Source organism: Accipiter gentilis, chromosome 8, assembly GCF_929443795.1.
Source record: "Accipiter gentilis chromosome 8, bAccGen1.1, whole genome shotgun sequence".
Lineage (NCBI taxonomy): Eukaryota > Metazoa > Chordata > Aves > Accipitriformes > Accipitridae > Astur > Astur gentilis.
The window spans coordinates 35,634,290-35,651,499 of NC_064887.1; the positions used below are offsets into that span (position 1 = coordinate 35,634,290).

General features: G+C 51.1%; 1 protein-coding gene across 4 annotated transcripts in view; it reads left to right on the top strand.

Moving 5' to 3' along the window:
- Positions 1 to 16,757, top strand: part of PBX1 (PBX homeobox 1) — a 134,475-nt gene extending 117,718 nt beyond the window's left edge. For 3 of the 4 annotated variants that reach the window (XM_049808889.1, XM_049808891.1, XM_049808890.1), the window contains 3 exons: positions 5,111 to 5,223; positions 6,711 to 6,800; positions 13,615 to 16,757. In XM_049808889.1, the coding sequence (XP_049664846.1) occupies positions 5,111 to 5,223; positions 6,711 to 6,800; positions 13,615 to 13,707 (296 nt within the window). In that variant the 3' untranslated portion in view covers positions 13,708 to 16,757. The remainder of the gene's footprint in view (positions 1 to 5,110; positions 5,224 to 6,710; positions 6,801 to 13,614) is intronic. The other variant, XM_049808892.1, reaches the window with a different exon arrangement.
- The last annotated feature ends 453 nt before the right edge of the window (positions 16,758 to 17,210 follow it).

The window sequence follows — 17,210 nt, forward strand, 5'->3', positions numbered from 1 at the left end:
GATCTCCAACAGTGTTGGATCTCCCAGGTTGAGATCTCCCCAGCTGAACCATGTGGATGTAACAGCTCAGTCAAGCATCCCTGCATTGTCACACTGTGGGGCAAAGACATGTCCTGAGGACATCTGGAGTTGTGTGACCTCCCCTGCTTCAGGTTGTCCTGTAGGTGCTAGCAGCAAGAAGCACACCTGTACACGCTAGGTCTAAAATACCTGTCTGTGAAAGATTTGGAGGATGGTGTCAAGGGCCATGAGCCATCCAGATGTGCTGAATTGCCCTGGGAGGAATGTGGAAGTGGATGAATAGGTGTAGGACTAAGATGGATGATGCCTCTCCTCTTACACCATGGACTTCTTTCTGTTTTCAGATCATTGGCTGAGACTTTGGTGAGGAAGGAGCCGGAATAAAGATAGGATTTGCTGGGAATTTGTAAGACCTTCTAGTTTAAATACATTGTAGGTCATGTGGAAAGAAAGAGAGTAGGCAGAGGACAGGTCATGAGAAAGAAGCAACCAGCAATGTGGTCCCTGGAGGGCCATGATGTTGGAAGAGGAGGTGGAACTGGATGTGATGGGACCTGGGACAGGAGCTAAATTCATTTCTGCTGTGGCTACGCAGGCCCATCTGTTCTCTGCATTGATGCCCATGTTACCGGAGATCGGTGAATGGCTACAGTCAGTCAAAGAGATTGGCCACACATTGACAAGGGCAAGGATTGCATCTGTCTAGCCATCTGGCACGTTCAAAGCAGGGTCCCCCATCCTCAGTCACCCAGGCCTGAATGTCAAACACCTTTTCATCCTGAATACGCACAGTTGGGCTTTATCAGCCAGATGTTCAAATAAGCCGAGTTGTCTGACTCATTTGGGCTAACAACTCCCCATCCTCACTTTGATTGCCTGGACAATCTCAGCACAAAATCCACATGGCAAATGAAAGCTATTTTATGTGGGCAGACCCTTTTGCCAACCAGAGTCCTCAAGGGCCACACACAGGTGATGACATCCAGTGAAATCTTCCATGCAGAGCAGCCAAAATTGTCCTGAACTGTTTTTTTCCTGCTCACCCTTTTGTTTTGTAAAAATCTTCCAAAGCTGCTGATGGAGGGGATCACGCTATCTGGAAATGCACTTCATCAGGCACAGGCCTAATTGCTGTATTTTCTCTGCCTTCTGTCATTTGTGGCAATCACTTGTCCAGAGCACAGCACTGCAGCAGAGAGGCTGTTCGGTGATGGTCTCACTGTCTTACATGTTGGTTGGCAAGTGAAAAAGGAAAGATGTCCTGCTGGGTCATCCCAGGCTTTTAGACCTGCTATCAAACTCAGTGGCTTTGTCCAGCTGAGGAGCCACATGTCCATCCAGTTCTTCCCTCATCTTTGGCCGTGGTGGAAACTCAAGGAAAAGTTACGGGGGGTAAATTCTGTGCTCTCAATGCGTATATGTCGTTGCTATTGACTTCAACTATGAGTCTTGTATACATGACCAAAGTCAACTTCAGTGGTTCAGTGTGCTGGATCTCTGTCTCATTGGTGGTAGGTGATATGAGGCAGCAGATGAGGATGGCTTGATTTCAGCTCCAATGAACACCATTACTATGTCTGTTTATTCTTGATGCTGTTTGAATTGTTGGATACTGTAGAGAAAAGGACTTGTTAGAGGTCCTGGAAAATTTGAGGTGGAAGTTGAAGCTTTGAAAACATTAGAGAAGACATTAGAGAAACCATTGAAGAAGTTCTCTGAAGAGCTGGAAAGGTGGTGTGAGAAATACCAGCAGTCAAGCTTGTGAAGATTTTTGAGTTGGAGACAAACTTGAAGTGGGTTTTGCTCATCAGAAACATTAGGGCTGGAAGAGATCTCTTAGCGGGCATTGTTTTGATACAGGCTTTCACCCAGTGGCAAGATCTGACTGCCATAGCTTGTTTAAACATTTCCAGCACTCTTTCTGAAGCTGGTGATGACCTGATTATCTAAATTCAGCACTAAGGAACAGTGGTGATAGGTCCTGGGTTTGATAAGATGTCTGGATGCTGAAGATGAACCACTGTTCTACACTGCTACAAGTCATGAAAAGTGTTGGTTTTTCTCATGGTCTTTTTTTGTCTACACACGATAGCATCAAGGGACTTCCATGCTAAGGTCAGAGCCCTTTCCTCCTGGGTTCACAAGCTCAAAGATGTTTGTTACCTCTCAGTTCTTGAGGAGGCCCAGATCAAATTATGACCACTGAAGATCTTTGGTGTGTTCACAGCGGAGCCTTCAGAGGGTCAGATTAGGCTTACGATGGAGCCTCCTCTAGTGGAAGGATTTGACTTGTATTCCCGGATCTTCGTGGAGGATACCAGAGTCTTAATTTTCAGAGCTCTTCACATTCCTGCCGCCTCTCCCATGCCGGTGCATCAACCCCTCTTAGCCATGTCTCTGAGACTTTGGGCCATCATAATTTTCCATACGTGGCTAGTACATAGACAGTGGAGTGCTGAAGCAGCAGAGCAGCAGCGCAAAGGGCTCTCTGCAATTATGGCTCTGATACAAATGCATCCATACATGTGGAGCTATTGGTATGCGCATATTTATCTTTGCATCCACATCAGCGGCAAGACATATTTACCGTTTAGATATGCACATATATTGTAAAAATACCCTGTGCCAATAGCAGTGTATATCTTGTAAGTGACATCTCCAGCACTCCTCATGATTTCCAAGACACTGGCGCTCTTCAGAACTAGAGTTTGTGGCTGTTTGTTTATTTTTATTTCCTCTCTCCCAGTCTCAATTTTACGGCCAGGTTTGTTAAGTTTCAATAAAATATCAGTTAAGTTTATGGCATTTTTATGTGTTATTATTGTTATAATTTTCTTTTGGTAGGGGAAGGTGGGATGAAATGTTGCTCTGCTGGGGGCAGAGTGATAGCAGTAACCTGTCAGGTGCTCAGGGATTCCTGAGTCCTCTTCCCAGGTCTGCCACTGATTATTTGTGTGATCCCAAAGGTTTCTGCTCACCTTAAGAGAACAGGAGAATATTCTCTGCTTCTTGTGAACAGTAGCTGCAGAGTCCTTTTGTTCTCAGTCACTGCGGGAGTATGAAGCCACATTACTGCCCTGTGCTTTTATGCGGGTAGTCAAAGCGATCATTCAGAAAACTGGGCAGGAAGCATCTTTGTGTATGTGAAAAGTGCCTATCTTCACGCTTAAAGCTGAGCAGTGTCAGGGTGGGCTATCCTCAGTCTGCCAGCTCATTTCCCTAGGTTTTTTGCCTTTAAAATAACAAGTAACCAGAGAGGTTGGGAAGTGACAGGAGCCCTTTGCCAGCTGAGCAGAGGAGGTGATGGTTACAGCTGCCTTCTGACTAGTCCCAGTTATTTTACGCAGTGCTGTGGGATTGCTCTCTGGAACAGGTTGGGCAGGGTTGACAGTGAGCACAGACAATGAGCTATTCCTGGCTCTGCTCTTTTCAGGCACCAGTGGGAGGGTCCTGATCCAAGACTCACTGTGCTCAAGATGAGTCTTTCTCTTGAGTGTCTTGGGCATTGTATCTAGCAGCAATGTTTCTGCTTTCCTTCGATTCTGAGAATTGCCAGCTCCTGTAAAAGTCAGTTGCAAAGAGAGCAGCAGAGAGTTTAGTGAACATGAAGTCGCCAGCAAAAAGCTCCCACCTGCTTCCTGACCTTTCTTGGAGGTGGCTTCCTTCGGAGGAGCCTTCCTAGTCCACCTCCAGTGCAGAGCTGGGGTCTGTCCAGAGTGTTTCTTCCCTCTCCGGCAAAGGGAGGGGGATTGTCAGGCGTTTCTCAGAGCGTACGCATGAGCCATAGTTGGGCAATTCCACCAGGACTGTGGTTGCCAGTCTTCCAAGTTGGAAGTGGCAGTGGAGATGATGAGTGTATTTGGGGTTGGAGCTGAAAGTGTAGCTGACCTGGGCCCCTGAAGTCTCTCCTTTCCAAGGCTAACGTCATGTATATAACCAAACTTTGCACGTTGAGCTGTCTCACACTTAACGCGCTGATCTGCACGATAAGTTCTGAAATAATCCCATAAAACCTTTTTGTTTATTTTTAACCCCCTTCCCTCCTTCCCCACCTTCCAGTTACACGATGGGTTTGTTTCTCCCGTTCGGTAGGTGAGGAGGTGCTCAGATATCTCGAAGCTGGAAGCAGAAAACCTTGATTCTGCAAAGGCGGGATTTTTTTTTTTTTCTCTTTTCATTTGTGGGGGTTTTTTGATCCTGATCCCACCCAGTTGTCTTCACCGTTATCATTTTTTAGCGTAACGTTGGCGACTGGTGCATGCAGTGGGGAATTTGTTTACAGACGCGTTATTTTGGGGCAGCTGGCCCAGGAGGGCTGTGGTACCCTTGTGTTCTCTCATGGCCCATCACGACGAAAGACACTTGCCAACGTGATGGGTACTGGGAGTCTAGCCCAGGTGCCTTCACGTTTTTGCGAGCCTTCGCTCCTGGTGTGCTGCAGTTCCCACCAGCAGTGGGTTCCTCATGTCCTGAAGGCAAACCCCACGCACCGCTCCCTCACAGAGCTCCCCATGGCTCAGCAGGAGCTCCTGCCTTGGACCTGGATGGTGTCTGGATGTGCTCACCCTGCAGAGAGCAGTGTGGTGTGGACTTACCCACCCTGATCTGAGCTTCTCAGAAACGGCAATAGCGTGGGCCTGGTTCGCCCTGCTGAAAAGACTTCTGCTCTCAGCAGCAAGTCTTGTTTGGGTAATTCTGTTCTCCAGTGCAGTCTGCCAGGTGGACACCTCCAACAGCCGAGATTTTCAAAGCTGCCTGAAGGATTTTGATGCCCTGAAATGAAGGGAAAGGGCTGTCCGAGTCCTGCAGGCTGGGTTTTGTTTGTCTCGGTCAAAAGCATGAAGAATCCTTCCTCCAGCTGAGGAGCTGTTGAAGAATGTTCTTGGCATTGAGCTGTAACAACATGTGGCTTTGAATAACCTCAGGAGTGCATCCTTTTTTTTGCTTGCTCTGTTCTTCATACTACTAACCTGACTGTGTGTTTTGTTTTTGTGGTTGCTTTGCATGTTGTTCCTTCCTCTTGGCTGAGAGTCATGGGGTGGATCTTTTTCCTTTCTGTGATTCAGGTGCCTCACTCTTTCCTTTCCAGGTTCTTCCAGTTCTTTTAACATGTCAAACTCTGGAGATTTGTTCATGAGCGTGCAGTCTCTCAATGGGGATTCTTACCAAGGGGCCCAGGTTGGAGCCAACGTGCAGTCACAGGTAGGGACCCATCCGATGTACTGCCAGTGAATGCATTAGTGTTGGAGGAGCCTTTGATTGTATTGGCACTTCTCCCTCCCGTCCGAAAAGAGCAAATCTCAACCAGCACAAATGAACCAACCAACACTTAAAAAAGGCAAACCAAACCGAAAAACAAACCAACCAACCAACCAAAAAAAGCAACAGCAACAACCACCAAAAAAAAAAAATCCAAAAGAAACCAAAACCAAACACCCAACCAAACCAACAACCATGGTCTTGAGGAGACTTGCCCACACTTTGTGAATGCATTTGGCTCTGGCTTGATAGTCGTACTAGGAGGAGAGGAGGTTTAGGAGAACAGGCATGAACTCAAACAAAAGCAGCTGAGGTTTAGGTTCTGCTTGCTTTATTCTTCCAAGGGAAGGGGCCAGATGTTTGGACTGGTGTCTCGTTTTACAAGGCTTCCACTTACTCCTTTGATACCAAACCAGGTGTCTGCTGAAAGGCAAGAAATATTCAAATACACAGCTAGATTTTTTTTTTAGTTTTTTTTTTTTTTAAATTAAAAGCCACCCTTCACCATCTCCCCACCTCCCCAAAGCACAGGCACTCACACCACCCATGTACACACCAGCAAGACAAGAGTGAGGGAGCGTTGAGCAGCATTACTGAAACGTCAACCCATGCTTTGGGCAAAAAGAAAGAATTTAAAATAGCCAGGAACTCACTCAGATCTCCCACCTCCCATCCGATGTCCAGATGTGCCATGAGTCCACGCTGGCGTTTAACGCTGTGTACTGTGTTGAGAGATGACAGCCACTCTGACACTTCTGCATTGGGCAAGGAGAGCTCTCTAAAGCCGAGGTTGCTCCCCTCGCAGTGCTGGATGCAGAGCAAGCGTGCCGTCCGTGGGCGACGAGATGTGCTCGCCACATGTACCACTGCTGGGGCTAGGCTGGGGGAGTGGAGGGAGACGAATGGGGCGTCTGGAGGAGAGCTGCCGGTGCCTTTGCCATGGTAGGTATATTCTCTTTCTGGGCCCTCCGAAATGAAGGCGCTCGGCCCACTCCGAGGATCTCCTTCCACTGCCGTGAGCTTCACATTGCTTGGGGCCAAAGGGTGGAAGGGGGTAGGGGTAGGAACGTGGGTCGTCGAGTGTGATGGTGGAGCTGGCCACAGCGATGTGCTCCAGGAGGTCCCACCCCACGCTTGCCACACTGTTCTCCCTCTCCGCTCTTTTTGTCAAAAGACTTGGGACCAAGGAGAGCGTGATGGGGCTGCCGGGGCAGGCAGGGGGTGGTGAAGGAGGCAGGAGCAGTCCTCTGGCTCAGCTCTTGCCGCAAGACACTGCGGTTCTCTTTTATCCCTCTTTAAATATATAACTTTATTTTCATTATTATTACCGTTTGTTTGTTTTTATCTTGCCAAAGAAGAACCAAAGCAGCTTTGCCCACTAACCTTTCACTCACTCTAATTTGTGTCTTTGTTGTCGTTGGTCTGTTTAGGTGGATACCCTTCGCCATGTTATCAGCCAGACAGGAGGATACAGTGACGGACTCGCAGCAAGTCAGATGTATAGTCCGCAGGGCATCAGTGTAAGAAAAAAAAAATAGGCTCGGGTTCTTGTTTTATTTTATTTTTTTTTCCATTTTTGTTCTCTCACTACCAATTATTTCAAAGCCATAGGGCTCAGAATGCCACTTAGTAGGACTTGTCTTTGCTTTTACGGTCACCTAGTTTATTGCTTCTGTATCGGTCACGCCAACGGCAGAGCTTTGCCCACAAAAAAAGTGGCGACCGGGCAGGCTTTGTGCAGGCAGCTGGCGTCTAGGACTGTCAGAGCCGATCAGCGTTCGCCTGGCACCTGCGGCCACACGCGCTCGGCCGAGAGGAGCTGCTAAACAGGTGACACCTCGCGTAACCGCGGTGGGGAATGTCACCGCAAACGCCCCAGTCCAGAGATGGCTCCACGCAGAGACCAACGGCACCATCCTGGAGCGACCATCTAAAAATAACCCGTCCCTGGCCGGCATCCGAAAGCACGGCACCGATGGGGTTGGCGGCAATAAGGATTGCAAATAAAAGGAGAAAAAAATAAAATAAAGCCAACCAACATCAACCCAAGAAAACCTCGCCCAACCAGACTGGGGGAGGGTGCGAGGGGGAGGGCGGTCTCCAGAGCATCTTCTTGTTCTTGGGTGCGCTGGCGGGTTCTGACTAGCATGAAAATTCGTAGCGACAAGCTGTGTCGCACAGGGGGAAATCGATCAGACACACACAAGGAGAACCCAGTGTAGATTCGGGACAGCAATCCAACTTCATTTCTCAGATCAATCGTCCGCCATCTCAGCAGTGGTGACAGCAAGCTGGGAGAAGAGGGCAGCCTGGAAAAGGAGGTTGTGAGCACCGAGTGGATGGTGGCGGTGGTGTCCGGGGTGGCACGGAGGAGGGGGCAGCTGGCCCTGGACGTGCCTGGCTGCCGCAGTCCCCATCAAGGAGGCTGAAGGCTGAGGTGGGGCGGTCGCAGGCTGGGCAGGAAGGTGGTGGTCCTCAGGGGAAGACGGTGGTCCTGCGGCCGAGCACCCCAGCGGAGTGCACTGTCCAGTCCTATCACCCTCCCAGCCAAGGCTTGTGCCATTTGTCACCTTGCGTGTGACCGTCTTCGGGCCATCAGCATGCGAGCAGCCACCGTGGGCGCAGGGAGAGGGTGCGGGGAGAGGGGTGCAGTGGGACGGAGGGCTGCGCTCCCCCTCTCCTGTGGGTGCTGGGGCTTAGCGGGCGGCTTGACGTCAGGAGGCAGAGGCAGGGAGGATTTGTGAAGTAATGTAATTGAACATGTGCAGATAATTATGTCTCATTACATAAGCCCGTTGCAAAAACGGCACTTGGAAATGCCACATGAAAGAGCCTATCGTTCCGCATTAATTTCTCCATGCGCTGAATTTATTCCCTTTCTGGCTTTTTAATACTTGGAGAGTAAATGAATCGCAGGCTGATCATGATAAGAGATGATACTTTTGTATAAATTAAAATACCCCCAAGGAAAGAGGCTGAGCTGATTACGGTTGCAGTTGGCTTGGAAAATAACAGTGGGCTGGGTTAAGCCAAAATTTGGGGGGGAGGGTTGCTGCCGGGGATTACGAGGCAGGGAGGGGGCTGTTGGGGAGAGGAGAAGAAAGAGGCAGTGGAAACTCAAAAGCTGAATAGGACAAGGAGAGCTGGGCTGGTGTTTCTGACTGTGGTAATGAGAGAACCAGTGTTACCACGAGCAGCACTGGGAATTGGTGAGCTGAGAGCAGCAGGGGCTCAGTGGTCCCCCCTGCACTTCCCAAACGGGGATCCGGCATGGTGGCATCTGATGGCTCCTCAGGCTGGTTTTCAGCGAGGGCAGGAGCCCATACTGGCCCAAATCGGATGTTGTTCAGAGAGGGGCAGGGTGGCAAGTGGGCAAAGGGACCACTCGGGTTTGGGCGTGACTCCTTGTTTCCCTGTAAAGCTGTGGTAGGCATGGGGAGCAAGGCAGGGAATCCAGAGCTGAGCAGATAGTTCAGGAAGCATCTTCTGGGTTGTCTCTCTGTCCCGGAATGTTTTGCTTCCTCTGTATGCCAGGCAGCATGCTCCTGCCTGTAGCTTTTATTGTCACTTAATGTCCTCCCGTCCAGCTAGGTCCCTTGACGGACTTCAGTTTGTCCACCCTGAAGTGTGGCTGCCCTCCAGGAAGCCTTGGTCCTGGGCAAGATCCTGGAGAGCTGCTCAGTGCAGGCAGGGTGGCTGTCTCGTAGCAGTCAGGGCTTCCCTGCCTCTCCCCTGAACCCTGTAATGCCGAGGAAGGGCAGCGGGATGCGGAGGAAAGCTACTAGTGACACAGAAAGCTGCCGTCCCTGCATCACCCGAGCATCCCTGTGAGCTGCTGGAAGGAGATGAGCCGAAACCTAGTCAAGAGCCCTGTCACAACGATGTCTGCACGGGGCTGAGGTTGAGTCATCCCTGGAGCCCGTCAGGACTGGGAAGTCAGCGGCAGGTTGCCCAGCTCCACCGCTGCAAACCTTGGCAGGGGAAACGACGCTCGGGGTTTGCCTTCCTTGATGGAGGATGAATTTTTAAATGTGTGTAAGTCATGACAGCTGAGAACAGGAATCTACCCAAAGCCCTGTTCCCTCTGTGGCTCTGCTGCTCGACGGCTGACAGACCGCTCCGCGGGGCAAAAAGAGCTGGAGTCGGTTCTGCGTCATTAGCAGGATAATGGGCGATGTCCCAGCCATCGCGATCTCCATGACCTGCAGTGATGGCTGAGGCAGAGCACCAACAGCCGCCTTCTCCTCCACAGGTGGAAACAGCGTCAGGCAGCGCCGGTCCTGGCAAGGGATGGGGATGCTCTTGGTGATGGAGGAGTGGCAGAGGCAGGAGCCTTCTTGAGGGTAGCCTGCCTTGGGTAGCACTCAGAGGAAGGAGGGAGCCCCCCATCTGAAAGGAGGGGATGTTTGGGGCCTGATCCAGCCCTTTTTGCAAGCTTTGAGGTCAGGGGCTTTGCACCATTAAGCAAGAGGTGTCTGGTCCCTCTGTTTGTGGGGGTCCGTGTGCATACCCAGCCAGAGGTCCCTGAGGCTGCGGGTTTTGAAGCATTTAGATGTCCAGGTTCTGGTGGATTCCAGTAGAAGTTGGATCCTTATTGCCATAATCCTTTGGAAGGCCCCAACCCAAAACATCGCCCTTTGCTGGTGCCCCATGGCCCTAAATCCACAAAGTGTTTTAGGTCCTCTGTCTGCTAATTAATGAATGAGGTATAGTCATCTTAAAGAAAAAACCTTTCAGAAATTTCTTTTTGGACCTTATTTAATTTAATTTGTAGATCATTTAAAGGCCTAAAATGAGGGGCTGTTTTTAAAATTCATCAGAGTGCAAGGTTTTAGATCTAAAAGCACTGTTGTACAAAGCTGTGCCTATTTACAGAGCAGTGTGTGTCGCCGTGATGACAGTGGTCAGTGGCAGGTTGTGCCGTTGAGTTTTACATCCGCTCTTGTCAGCAAGGACCACCAGGCACTGGTACCTGTAGGAGGTGAGACCTCCTTGCTTGTGCTAAGACCCCTTTCTCCAAGAATTTGGGCCTTGAAAAGAAAGTTGTTCCTCTGCTCTGCAGCAAGCTACGGTTCACCATCATGATCAAGCTACGGTTTACCATCATGAACATGATGTGCTTTCTTGGCCTTGGAAAGCAATGGCCAGACAAGGCTGGATTCTCTGGTGTGTAATAAGAGCTTCAGTGCATCTCATAAGGAGACCCTGATACAAGGTCTTAAAAGCTCAGAGGTCTGAAACCTCTTTGAGGCTACTCCCAGTCTGTCACACTTGCCAGGATCTGGTGTGTTTGGAGGCTGACCTGACACCCTGCCCTGTCTGGTGGGGCAATGATTTGGTCACAGAAGGTGGGATGTCGAGACAGCCTCCGTGCGAAGCAGAAGGCTCTGTTAAAAATTGGCAGAAAGTCATCTCCCAGCTTCACATAGGAGGCCCGGGTGGAAAGCCAACCAGATTTGCTGGAGGTGACAAAAATGCTGAAGGACCTGCAGAAATGGGCACCAAACCCAGTTGCTTCAGCAGTCTGTGACCAGGGCTCCACTTTGGCACCAGAAGGTGACATTTGAAGAGGTGTCCTGGAGACCGTTGCTCTGTCTTTGGCTTCTGCCCCTCCAGCAGAAGTCACAGCTGTGTGCAGGAGCTTCTCGGAGGGTCTGCGAGGAGCAGCAGCCTTCTCAGAAGACTCCTTCATCTTTGAGGGAGATCCCAAGTGACTTAATACAGTCAGATCCCAACAGATCTCCTTGCTTCAGAAAGAAGCAGAGCCGGCTGAATGGAATCGGATGCATCCTGCACATGGCTTTGGTACGTGCAGCAACGGGGTGAATTCCAGGAAAGGAGGGATGAGAGTAGATGGTTCCTACATGCCCCCTGCTTGGGGAAGGATCTGGCCTCCTCACGGAGGGCTTCTCTGTACCAATGGATGGCATCAAGATGATAAAGTCATGGCCAACCTTGAGGTCTCTGGAGGGTGCCCTGATCCTAGTCAGCCTCTCCCCAACATCCTCTTGGCTTCCCACTGGATGTGACAGAGGTGGTCATTGGCTGCACGAATTCCTGCAGCACATGAAGACTGATTCCCAATCTGGAGTACCATGGGGCTCCCCAACATTTTGGGGGGCAGGGTGCTAAACATCGAGGCACTGCAGTCACTGTCTGCAAGATGCTCTCCCTCTTGCTCCTTCCAACCGCAGCTGGCACGCAAAAGCCTCGCTAAAAATAGTTGAGCACAATAGGGATGGAGCCCTGCTCTGCAAGGCCCCCTCCGCTCTCCCTCCTCCTGCTCGCCGTAATGACCCTGCAAACACTAAATGGCATCTGAGTGCATTAAGCAGCAAACTCTCCGGTGACATAGCAATTACAGCTCTGAAATAGATTTGGTGCGTCATGGAAGATAAGGGTTTTGAAAGTTTCTGTTGTGATTATAGCTTGTAACTCCAACAAATAACAGGCTTGGTAATAAGAGGCTGCCAGCACAGCTATTGTGGTTCTCTCTCACTGATGGCACGTAAATTGCTATTAATGTCCTAAGTGTACTTGAATATGCCAGTCTTGGGGCGGTAGAGTTGGCTCTGTGTCTCTCTTTACGCGGCCTGTCATTGTCGGGCTGATAATCTACAGTAATTGCTGCCTCTTGCAGCAGTCCAAGACGTGTAAGGGTGGATATTGCATCTCGGGGAGCTCAGGGATGGTGGGTCGGGGCCTGGCTGCGGATGGAAGCTGGTGGGCACGACAAGCCCAGGGTCTCTGCAGGCAGCGGGGGGCACACGGGGCCGGTAATGTTCATGCATAGTCTGGTTTCATGCTTGCACCCAAGCTGAAGTGGAGCAGGGTTTGCTAACCTGCTAGCAAGCTCAGGTCGTGATTCCTGCCTTCCTTACTCTTGCCTGAACCCCTTTGCAAGGGAACATGTTTGCACACACCCACACGTGCATGGAAGAACACACAAGCCCATTGTGTGTGTGCATGCCTCTGTTGGTTTTGCTTTGTGCATGTCCTACTGCAAGGTGGTTTCATCCCTCAGAACATGGGTTCCCACGGCTTGCCTATGGTCAGCTCTTTGCTCCCATCTCGGCTGTCTGTTGGGCAGGCAGGAGCTGGTTGGCAGCATGGACAACCCACTGGCAAGTCCTGGACAGCTGCTTGGTGGGATGAAGCTTTTCCTACCCTTAGCCCACTTTGGGGGTCTGCAGGGTCCCAGATGTTGGAGCCAGTGATGGATGCCCTGCGCTGGAGGCAGTGGGACAGGCAGCCAGAGAGGGGAAAGCAGCCTGGGCATGTCTGGAACAGGACGGCGGCTGCTACCAACTTGAGCTTGGGCAGTGGTTGGGAAGGAATAATTAGCCAAGCACTGAATCAATGTCAGAGTGAGCAGGGGAGGTTGGGTGCGACATCTGCTCCTCTCCGAAGGGGATGGCAGTCGCGGAGGAGCAGCTTCTGTGCACTGCCGGCTCCTGTCTGCGATATCTGGGGCCCTTTGGTAGCTCTGCTGTCAAGAAACTGGAGAACTTTGCTGTGCATCTTTTTTTAGGAGAAGAAACAAGTTGTCTGCCATGCTTTGCTGTGCAAACCCTCAGATAGGATATGGTGGTGGCACCTGCGTTACGCTGTGGCTTGGGATCCCTCGAGGAGGGGTGATGGGGAGCGTGGAGGACCCGCGCCAGAGTGGCAGATATTTTTTTGTGGTTTTACTGCAAAGCAAGGAGGGGAAGGCTCTGCGTTGGCAGCAGAGAGGTGGCCCAAATTCCCAAACGTGGGTGGCCTTCAAGTTGGCAAGAGAGTTGTGTAGGCAGTGTGTTGACAAGGCTTGGTGCTGATGGCTTCCCCCTGCACAGGGACCACACAGCAGGAGGGTGCCCTGACAGGCAGTGTGGGGGGACATGGAGCGATGCTGGGGGACATGGCACGGCTCAGCAGTCCCTTGGGACCCATTGCTTGTTCTGCATGTTCATGGCACCTGCATCCAGATAACGTCCCAGGGTGGGGTTTCTGGAGTGAGGTGTTTGCTATTTGCCTCCTTCCATATGGGGAAGGGTCCTATTTGGGCTTTAAAAAACCCCAAACAACCAGAACTTGGGTTTCTGCAGAAATACCTGGTTTTTAAGGGACAGAATTTCCATGAGCACTTGCAGTTTATCAAAACCCCTGGTTTTGACAGGGTCCCACTGATGGAACCCCATGGTCTGTGGTGGGATGGGGGAGCCAGAGGGGACATCTTTGGCTCCTACATCAGCCCTTGCCAAGGGAGAAGTAGAGGGGTCTGAGGTGGGTGGGTGGCTTGGGTAGGACCGGGTGTGCCGTCAGGCTGACGTCTCCCTGTCTCCTTTTCTGCAGGCTAATGGAGGTTGGCAAGACGCTACTACCCCGTCGTCGGTGACCTCCCCCACAGAAGGCCCTGGCAGCGTTCACTCTGATACCTCCAACTGATCTCCCAGCAAATTGCATCCCTGGCTGAGCCGGCCCCGGCGGGGGCAGGAGGGGAGGGGGCCTCTCCTAACACCGCAGCAGTCAGACTGGAGGTGAACCCAATCAGCACACACAAGAAGACTCCTTCTCTTCTCTTCTCTTCGTCGGGATGCTTTTTTCAGCCAATCTGGACACTTCTTTATACTCTCTTCCCTTTCTTTTCTGGGTAGAAGCCGCTCTCCCCCTCCCTGCCACTGCCACAACACCACTCCCTTCCCCTCACCCCTTCCCACCGAAGGATATGTCAACAGGTAGAAGGATTTTAAGGAGGAAAAGCAAAAATCAACCGCCGCCACACAAACAACCCCGAAGCAGTGTATGGCCTCGCACTGGGCATCTTTCTGAGGAGCCACAAATGTACCTCAGTCACGTCTCCTTTACTAGCAGGCAGCCCCCTTCGCCACCCCCCGTCTCTCACGCTACCTCTCTGTAGGGAAATGCCACCACAGCCCCACTGCTGCCTCGTCTCCACTGGCCCCGGCTGCAGCCAGCGCGTCACCTCTCTGCACCCAGCCCTGCCTCGGTGAGCTGTCCCTCGGGCACTGCCATTGACGGGGTGGGCGAACACAGCCCCCCTGTGCACGTAAGAGAAGGAACCGGCATGCTCCCCTTCACTTCCAAAAGGTACTGGCCCATTTCCAGCCCTGGGAAAACTGCCAGCACTTCCCAGTCGCTGCCCTGCTCCACCGTACATCCCAAAGCCTGGATGAGCCATGAAATCCCACCATCCTCCCTGCCAGCTGTTGGAAGGAAGGAAAGGAGGGAAGGAAACGAGGCAGAGGCAGGCAAGAAGTGGCCGTCACTGATAACAAAGGCGCTGAGCACCTCTGCAGTGTTGTTGTACAGGATCAGGCGTTGATGATTGATGGGACCCTAGCAGTTTTCTCACAGCTCTTAGGGAGGCCAGCAGTGGAGTTTTTCCTGGCAAGAAAAGCATTGTGGAGTGTTGGCTCGTGTTTTCGGGAGTGTGCCGTGCTGCAGAAGAGGAGGAGGTGGGTTCCCCAGTGCAGGCAGGACCCACAGAGGTTGGTGGCACCCACTGCATTCCCAAAGCCCTGCCAGCCAGGCAGCGAGGGACAGGCAGCGGGATCCCGGAGGCTGGATGTGGTGGGGTGAGCGTGTCGGGTGCTTTTGGTAACGGTTAATGCAACAGGTTTGCTTGAGAGTGAAGCTCTGTAGGACAGGTGGGTGCCCTGCTTGGGGCTGTCTTTCTGCTGAAGCTGCTGGTTTTATCCCAGGAGTTACTCTGTGCAGTGGCATCCCAAGCCATGGGAGAACTCATGGGATTTTCTCCCCAGCTTTTCTGGTCCGCTCTTTGGACAACCGGTGCTGGGTGGTAAGCAAGGCTTCATCCTGCTGAAACACCCCTTCAGGCAGCTGATGCCGGGACGACGTGGCTTTTGTTGAAGAGCAGGGTGAGGAGAGCCCTGGGCAAGGGGCTGAGCTTCGTGCTGGGGCAGTACTTTTTGCCACCGGTTCTTCCAGCAGGCACAAGGAGGCTGAGCCGGCCCGCGACAAGACCCTGGGTGTCATGGGGACTGGTGCAGCACGTCTGGCACCTTGTGATGGACCCTAATACCTCTCGGCCACATCTCCTGCTCTTGCACGTCCATGCCCACCCTGCCCGTGCTGATGCCAGCCATCTCGAGATGGGAACTGCCAGCGCAGAGCAACATGAAGCCGGAACCATTTCATATTAAAGCTCTGCCAGAAAAATTTCCACCCTTCTGCTGGAAAAAAACAATGGTGGTTGGCCTGCAGGCCGCAGCAGTGGTGTGCCCACGGCTCCAACATGCTGTCACCTTGCAGCGTGCAGCCAGCAGCATGACTCGCCTGAAGTGGAGGTGAAGCCTGCCTTTCCCTGGGGAGCAAGCCCAGAAGGCTCTAAAACATCCGCTCTGAAATTTGTGACCTTCCCCCAAATACAAAAAAGTCCCAGTTCAGTGGATTTTCTATTTCTGAGCTGGTGGGATCAGAGTAGGATGCAGAAGGTGGATGAGAAACAGCACAAGCTGCTCCTTGCTTGGTTTTTATGTCTCCAGCGCTGAGACGCTTTCTGCTCCTCCTTTCGCATCCATGCCCGGAGATGTGGACCGTGTTGCAGAGCGTAATGTGACATGTGAGGTCTAGGGCTGCCTCCCGGCTGGGAATACCGTTAAGAGCAACGAGAAGGTCATTTCCCCGTGAGGATGGTTAGGAGGTGCTGCCCACCTTCCCGAGCCATGCACCTTCCCACTCTCCTCCTCCTCCCATGGCCTCCCCCAGTGCAGCCTTTTAACCGTTTCCAGCTTATTTTACATGAAACCGTTCCGGCAAAGCGTTTCAGGGCCACGGGGCTGAGTCAGGTCTGTTCTCCGGAGCGGCAGCAGCAGTGCCATGCCTGCGGGAATGCCACAGCACCTCTTGGAAACCAACCAGAAATGAGCCAAAACCACCTGCTAACCGGAGCCGGCCCGTGCCGGGGCTGCCTCCCCTGCCCTGCAACCGCTGCCCGACCTGCCTGCACCTCCTGCCCGTGACACCGCCTGCCCGGGCAGGGCACTCGCTACTCCACGGTACTTTGCAAATCGCCTCCTGGGTTCCCTGGTTGGTCCCTCCAGTTCGCGTTGGCGTAGCCGCTTGCTTGCCTTTTTCTTTGCTTTTTTTTTATTTTGGGGTTTTGTTTCTCCTCCCCTTCCCCCCCTGCCCCCAACCCCGAGTGTTGTGGGTTTTTTTCTTCTTCTTCTTTTTCTTTTTATTTTTTTTTCTGCCCAGAAAAACCTGACTTCGATACCAAAAAAACAAAACAAAACAAAAAAACAAAAAACAAACAAAAAAAACCTGCAGAAACTCAAAAAAAATAAAAACAAAAAAAACCACAAAAAAAACTCGATGATTCTTTCAGCTTTATTAACATTTTCCATTGTTTCTTGCGATTTGTGTCTCGTTCTTTGTAGTATTGATGATAACGAACATTTGATAATGAATGTTCTTGTATATTCAGATAAAGGAGAAAAAAAAAAAACCAAAAACGCAGTCGGAATTTAATAGTGTTTATAATAAAAGAATAAAAAATGACCCTCTTAGCACGCAAAATTGAACAGGGGGAAGGTTCCATCCCTGTTCTTTCTGTGGCAACAAGCGCTTCATTCCTGTATAGTTTATAACATCAAACTACCTACATTCATCTTTTTTTTGTTTGTTTGTTTTTCCCATGGTTTGTTTTTTTTTCCATTTTCTCGCATTTGTGAATTAGTTCAAGAATGCTAGAAAAGTGTAGAGTTGTGCACACTCATTTCTTCTTACACAATGTTTAAAAAGTGACGGTAATTCATTTTGTAAAACTTTAAAAAGAAAAAAAAATGGTTGGAATAGTGAGCATTAATAGGTACAGTCTAACACTTTATGTTTCTTAACGTTGAGACCCAGAAATTACCTTTTATTTTATTTTTTTGGCATTATTTGGGAGGGGAGGGGGGGGGCTT